Consider the following 7628-nt stretch of genomic DNA (forward strand, 5'->3'; position numbering starts at 1 on the left):
TATAGAGCACAAGCAGGGGAGGGGCAGAGAGAGAGGCAGACACAGAATCTCTGAAGCAGCCTGCAGGCACTGAGCTATCCGCACAGAGCCGAACACAGGGCTTGAACTCAAGAGCTGTGAGATCATGACCTGAGCCAAAGTTGGACACCCAACCGATTGAGTCACCCAGGCGCCCCAAGCACCTGACTCTTGATAAAGGCTCAGGTCGTGATCTCTAAGTTGTGAGACCGAGCCCTGCTTTAAGCTTTGCCGTGAGCTTGGCACCTGCTTAGGATTCTCTCTTGCCTCCTCTCTCTGCCCCTCCACAACTTGTGTGCACACACTCTCTCTTTCAAAATAAATAAATACATTTTTTTAAAAAATTGAGTAAGACTTGAATTGCAGAATCATGTGCTCCAGGATCTCCAGAGAGATCACACAGGCCCACATGACAGTGTTGCTAAGCTATTCGGTGCCATATAACTTGTATGGTTCTCTTATAGTTACTGCCTTTTTACGTTCAGAGAGAATGTGGGTAATATGGTCAGGTCAGACAGCAGACCTAACCCTGGTGAAGAGTTTTAGGGCCAGCAGGCCAGAGACCCTTGCCGTTCTGTGTCACAAAGGCATAGAACCCCAGAGGAGGGTGTGTGCTTGTTGGTCATTAGAGGAATGGTTTCTGATCTGTGCTCTCCATTTCCCTTTCTTCTGTTGGGTCCCATGCTTCACTCATTTTATTTACAAAGAAATGGGTCTTCCTTTGTAATAGGAATTCATTTTTCCTTTTAAAAATTGATCAGAGGTCTATAGTGAGAAGTCAGTACAAGAAAATCAACTGCTGTTAACTGTTCAGTATAAGCCTTCTGCAGCATGGAGCTGTGGCAAATGGGATCTGATGGTCACCAGCTCCAAAACTGCCTAGAATGACTCTTTCATACCAGGGAGATGGGGACCGCCCCTCAGCTGCTAAGACAGCCTTCCTGTGAGACAGAGCCCTGGGGGGCCGGGTGCAGTCTCCAGCCTGAGTGCCCTCGCCTCCCTCTTCTTACTGAGTGTCTGGAGACTTTGTTGAATAAATGCTTCTCAATTTCTTGTTAACTCTTGAATCAGTCTTCAGAGACTTTGGATGATTGTCTACTGATTTGGACTAGCTTAACAGCTGTCTGTCTTGGATAGAAATTTCCCAAACGCCTCCTATCACCATTCCAAGTCTGTGTATTTTGACTACAGTTTTCTGCATCCCTTCACAGCGGGATGAAGTGGAGAAATGCTTAGTGGTAGGAACTCTGTGTATGTATTTGGGGGTGGGGGGTGGTGGCTGGTAGATGTGTCTCCCCAGCTTACATCTACCTCCATATTTAACCACATGGGCAAACATAGGTTTTTCTTATTCCTTATTGCGGTGGACTCAGACCCACCTTACTTATTCCTTGTAGTGAGAGCACCAGGTCTTCAGTCCAGTTTACTTTTCGGAACCCTTGGACAGTCTGTACATCTGAAGCACTTGCTGTTACAGCATTTTCACAACGGGGGACTCTAGTCTCTATCTCTGTCATTCATTGACTTTGTATCTGGCAGTGTGGACTGCACCGCGGTTAATCCTCAAGTTCTTGAAAGGAATAAAAAACTGTCAAATTTTATTAGGTATATTTAACATTGTAACTTTAAGTAGATATTATTACCAAATAGTAAATAAACAATGTATTTAAAAGACAATTAAAATTTTTTCTTCTCTCTGCCCCTAGAGTCTTGCCTGACCCTCTCTTGGGCTTACCATTTACATACACGTATACATATACATACACATACACATACATATATGTATATATATTTTTTAGGAATCTGTTTTCTAAATATATAGTAATCTCTTAGGCAAGGAACATGTTTTATTAATCATTGTATCCCCCACTTTGCCAAGCATTGAAACTGTTTGATCAGTTCACTGTATTAAAATACGTTGAATTACACTAAAAGTCCTACTAATAATCTAATAAGTAGGGTCCAGAATATTCACTTGGGTAAAATATGGTGTTACTTGCAAGGTTAATGAAATGGCTTGGACAGACTTGTACTGGTGGAAGGCAGTGAATTGTCAGAGTGCCTCTTCAGTTCAGGCTTGTCTTCGTCCCAGCTGTGGTTTGGTGTTAGCTGTTGGCTGGTTTGCTTAGTTGTGTCAGTGGGGGGAGGGGACCAGTGCTAGCTCTTGTACTGCTGAGACTTAATGGTGGTGTTGCCTCTAGGAATCTTCTAACTGGCTGCTAATTTCACTGGCCTGATCTGGAGTGAATGGACTGAGAAATACTAGGACTCGGTTCTCTGATTCCCTAGATGGGTTGCTAGTTTAATGGCCCTATCCCTGTCCTCCTCTCTGCAAAGGAAATAGAACCTGCGCCCATTTAAGAATGCAGGCTAGGCGCACCTGGTGGCTCAGTTGGTTAAGCGTCCTATTCTTGATTTCAGCTAAGGTCATGATCTCAAGGTTTGTTGGACTGAGCCCTCCGTTGGGCTCTGCACTGTCAGTGATTGGGATTCTCCCTCTCCTTGTCTCTCTGCTCCTCACTCTTTCTCATAAAATTTAAAAACAAAACAAAACAAAAAAGAATGGAGGCTGGACGAAAGGTGTGGGCCAGTTGCCCACTCACTATATGTCTCCGATATTCATGTTTTCACTGGGTGGATTATCGCAAGAATTTTACTGTTTGAAACGTACATAAAAATTTTCGTTCTGTGTTCGTATCAGCAAAGCATTATTCCTATTTTGAGGTAGTTTTTAAATGACATTTGCTAAAATGGCATCCTTGATACGTGTTTCCGTTACTGTATCCTTTCCTGCAAACACTTCATAGCTTTCAGTGCATCTCTGTGTTTGTTTAAAGGTCTTCGAAGTGGTGGAACGTGTGGAAGAGTTGAGGAGGAAGTGGCCAGTAGCATGGGGGAAGTTGGATGATGGCAGTATTGGTGTGGTGACACCGTATGCTGATCAAGTGTTTAGGATACGTGCCGAACTTCGAAAAAAGAGATTATCTGATGTTAATGTAGAAAGGGTGCTAAATGTTCAAGGTAAGTATTAATTGAAATGAGTTAAGTTATTCAGAGGCTTAAATCCTAACATGTGTGCACATTTGATTTTTAATTCTGAAGATCTCTTTTCGGGACAAGCTACCATGTATTCATTCCATACCAAGTTTTTGAATGCCAAATGTGACAATTAAAGGTCAGGCTCATTTACATGTTTATTACATTTTCATATCCAAATAAGAGAAGTAGGAACAAATGGAAGTTCTCAGTGGCCGTACTTGTGTGAACGTCACACATCATGTCTGTACGCAGTAGTTACAGTCACAGGGGCGTATGACACCTACTGTCATTATATTGTAGCCGATGACTGATTTGTTCATAGTGATTTTTGAAAATGTGTACCCATGAAGGATATTTCTGTTTAAATCCATTTTTAAAGGCATGGTTGTGCCTTTTTTTTTTTTTTTTTTTTTAACGTTTATTTATTTTTGAGAGAAAGAGACAGTGTGAGCAGGAGAGGGACAGAGACGGACACACAGAATCCAAAGCAGGCTCCAGGCTCTGAGTGGTCAGCACAGAGCCTGACGTGGGGCTCGAACTCACGAGCAGTGAGATCATGACCTGAGATTGAAGTCAGACGCTTAACCGACTGAGCTACCCAGGCACCCCAAGGCACAGTTTGTTTTTTAGATGTAGAGTTTCCTAAGCAAATAGTTATCAGCAGCTCATTTAAATTGTCTTCATGTAGTTAGTTGCTGTAGAATTTCTGCTTTTACTAACTATATGAAACAACAGTGTCACATGAGTGCTGGAAAAGTTCAGTACAATTGCAGTTTTAGGTTTCATGGGGTAACGGTTTGTAGATTATAAGGACAAAGTAGCTCCAGTATACTACGTGTTGTCCAAATCCCACGGGATTTGGTTGTGCGTTTAGAAGGGATATTACCAGTAAGCTAGGTCGCACCCAAAGGAGATGTGGGAGAGGTAATAGTCTAAAAACTGCCACATGGGAGTCAGAAATGGTTGAAAGAACGAGGGTTGTTTGGCCCAGAGAAGACTAAAGATTGATATTAAACCTGTATTTGGAAATTTGTCACAGAATGAGGGAATAGATGTGTCACTCTAAGAAAGAGCATAATAAAAAATATACAGACTAGACTCCCAACATAGTTTCCTTAATGGAATCAGCCGTGTCTGCCTCGGTCAGCAAGAGGTGACCCCGCTTCAAAGAACAGTCCTCGTATTGACTGGGACCTTAGATGAGATAGTCACGAAGGTTCATTCTAGCAATAATATTTTAAAAATTTCAGTAAAATTTGCCATTTTAACCATTTTTAGGTGTTCATTCTGAAAGTGTCTCTCCAGTTTAAAAATACATAAAATGCCACAGTTCATTGACATTAAGTACATTCACATTGTTGTGAATGCCATCGCTGCCGTCCGTCTCCAGAACTCCTCTCGTCTTGTAAAACTGAAATTCTGTGCCATCCTGTTCTCCCTGTTCTACTTCCCCCCTCCCCCGAATCCCTGGCAGTCACCACTCTACTTTGTCTATGACTTGACTACTCCAGGCACCTTACAGAAGTGTGGTCATACGGTATCTGGCCTTCTGTGACTGGCTTCTTTCATCTAGCATAGTGTCTCCAGGGCTCGTCATGTTGGAACATGTGTCGGAATGTCCTTCCTTGCTTAGGCTGAGTAGTATCCACGGTACGTGCATGCCACGCTTCGTTCTTCCAGTCGTCTGTTGTCCGACGCTTGGGTTGCTTCTACCTTCGGCCCTTGTGACTAATGCTGTTATGAAATATCTGTTTGAGATCCCACTTCCAGTTCTTCTGGCTATAAACCCAGAGGAGGAATGCTGGATCATATGTTAATTCTATGTTTAATTTTAATTCTGTGTTTTAATTTTATGTTTAATTTTTTTTAGGCGCTGCCATACTGCTTTCCATAGTGTTTTACATCCCGTACAGGACATGAGAGTTCCGGTGTTTCCACATCCTCACCGACCCCTGTTATTTAGCAATAACGTTTAAAAACTAAAATGCTTTTGTTATATCCGTGACTCAAAATAACAGTCTTATGAATCTTGTTTATTTATTTTTTATAGGAAAGCAGTTCAGAGTTTTGTTTCTTAGCACAGTACGTACAAGGCATACTTGTAAACACAAACAGACACCAATTAAAAAGAAAGAGCAACTGCTGGAAGATTCCACGGAGGATTTAGATTATGGTTTTTTATCTAACTACAAACTTCTCAATACTGCCATCACCAGAGCACAGTCTCTGGTTGCTGTGGTGGGCGACCCCATCGCCCTCTGCTCCATCGGAAGATGCAGGTAATTGCGCGGTACTGATTCAGGTGGAAATGTAGAGTGATGTGCATCCCTGTGGTACATTTATTTATCTGACCTCTCGGATAATTAAAATCAGGTGCAGTCTTCCCTCACACCCAATGGGAACGCAAACGTATATTGCCCCGGGTCTGTTCATATATTCATAATTATGTATTCATTCATTTAGTCGTCACTCGGCAGATGTTTCCTGAATGCCTGCTCTGTTCTAAGTACTCTTCTAGCTACTGACGATAAGTCAATGAACAAAATGAAAAACATCTCTGCTTTTGTGGAGCTTAACATTTCATTGGGGAAGAGAGGAAGAGTGAGAAAAAAAATAAGAATACCATGTAGTTTTTTACATGGTAAGTTCAGTGGAAGAAAAATAGAACATTAAGAGAAATCCGAAGTGATGGGGGTGCGGTGGGCTGGCTTGTGATTGTCCGTGGCGTGTCAGGGCAGCCTTCGCTGAGAAGCTGACTTTGAAGTGAGCTCCGCGGACAGCTGGGGTACAAACGCTCCAGGAAGAGGGAGCACCTTGTGCTCGGGTCCTGAGGTCATTTCGTGTATATGTGTATCTTTGATGGAGACTGAATTTTACGTCCGTACTGCTTCATTTTCTCCCCTTCATTATTGTTGTAGGTTGTTTTTGATGAATTTCCTTCTCTACTTATTTTCTCTCAGGGCTTCTAAGTGTAAATGTTCTTCGTGTCTGGTTAATCCAGAGGATCTTAAAATTAGAGGGGTTAGAAGTGGTTATAACTTGTCTCTAGATAGTGTTGCTAGTAGTCCGTAGCTTGTAGTCATAAGGAACTATTTCCACCAAAACTATTTGTTCTAAAACTAAAAGTTACTCCTTATATTCTTATGATCTATACCAGTTAATCAGAATTTTAACTGTTTGAAGCTGGTTATATAAGACTTGGTCATTGTAGCATTGAAAATTATGTTACCATTAACAAACAGTTGAACAGAAATTATTATATACTTTATGAAAAAGAAATACACTAGGATTTATTTAAAGTTGTATAAGTACCCTAGGACCTGTCGCAGTGAGTTCAGACAATAGAGATACAGACAGTGCCGATTATGCCCTTCGTAATTGTTTTTGATATATTAGAATTAAAGTAGACAGAGCTCTTGGTGGCCTTTTTAAACCAAGTTTTCTATTGCAATATAGACATGGCAGCATTTTATTGTCTGTTTTGTTTCAGCAAACGAGAAAGAACAAAAAGGATACTATATGAAGGGAGACAGTTGGGACCTTTAATAATAGTAATGTGTATGTATTCAAGTGTAAGACTTCAAAAGAAGTTAATAAACTTTATAGGGGAAAGCCACCAACAAAGGAATTGAGTAGTTTTGATCTATGGTTAGGTTAAAAAAACTAACCTTTTATTAAAAAAAAAAACAACACTTGAATAGTCCATGACTTATCACAACACTTGAATAGTCCATGACTTATTTATGCATAGCTAAACAGTCCTGTTGTAAAGTGTCCTTAATTTCATAAAGATAATTTAAAAATTTAAAAAAATTGATTACCATCCGTTTTTAACTGCTAATGACAAAAAGCTGGAGAAGGGAATATATGCATCCCAGGTTACAAGTGAATAAAACTAGGTATAATAATTTGACTTCTCTCCTGAGAATTTTAGTGTAGTTACTTTATGATTCATTGAGCGTGCATTTCGGCTAGAATATTGCTGTGATATTTTACTATTTTTGTAAATATTTATCATTTGAAAAATGTGAAAACACAGTTTGATTAGAATTTGGTAGATTAGAACACATGTAAAATAACATATATTTTAAAAAACTGGAAACTGTTGGAGGAATAAATAGGTATAACAATAGTCTTGAGCCAAACTTGTTTTGTACTCTCTTTATAAATACCTCCAAATCTTTCCCAGTGTTAATGTTCCTTTTTTTTTTTTAATGTTTTATTTATTTCTAGGAGAGAGAGAGAGAGAGAGAGAGAGAGAGTGTGAGCAGGGGAGGGTCAGAGAGAGAGGGAGTCACAGAATCCGAAACCGGCTCCAGGCTCTGAGCTGGCAGTCAGTACAGAGCCCGATGCGGGGCTTGAACACACGAACCGCGAGATCATGACCTGAGCGAAAGTCGGACGCTTAACCGACTAAGCCACCCACGCGCCCCTAATGTTCCTTTTTTAAAGCCATTATCTGTTTCTGTAGAGTTGTATTATGCTGGGAATTGCATGACATCAGCATTTTTCACCCCTTCTCTGACAGAAATTGTTATTCTCTCAGAGCAAATAGGTGAATAATTCTTTCT

At 40.7% G+C, this 7628-nt stretch overlaps 1 protein-coding gene across 5 annotated transcripts in view; it reads left to right on the plus strand.

Moving 5' to 3' along the window:
- Window positions 1–7628, plus strand: part of HELZ (helicase with zinc finger) — a 158380-nt gene that overhangs the window by 92081 nt on the left and 58671 nt on the right. For all 5 annotated transcript variants that reach the window (XM_077780271.1, XM_077780276.1, XM_077780274.1 and 2 more), the window contains 2 exons: window positions 2856–3039; window positions 5108–5336. In XM_077780271.1, coding sequence (XP_077636397.1) covers window positions 2856–3039; window positions 5108–5336 — 413 coding nt within the window. The remainder of the gene's footprint in view (window positions 1–2855; window positions 3040–5107; window positions 5337–7628) is intronic.

This window comes from Crocuta crocuta, unplaced genomic scaffold, assembly GCF_008692635.1.
Source record: "Crocuta crocuta isolate KB4526 unplaced genomic scaffold, BGI_CrCroc_1.0 scaffold288, whole genome shotgun sequence".
Classification (NCBI taxonomy): domain Eukaryota; kingdom Metazoa; phylum Chordata; class Mammalia; order Carnivora; family Hyaenidae; genus Crocuta; species Crocuta crocuta.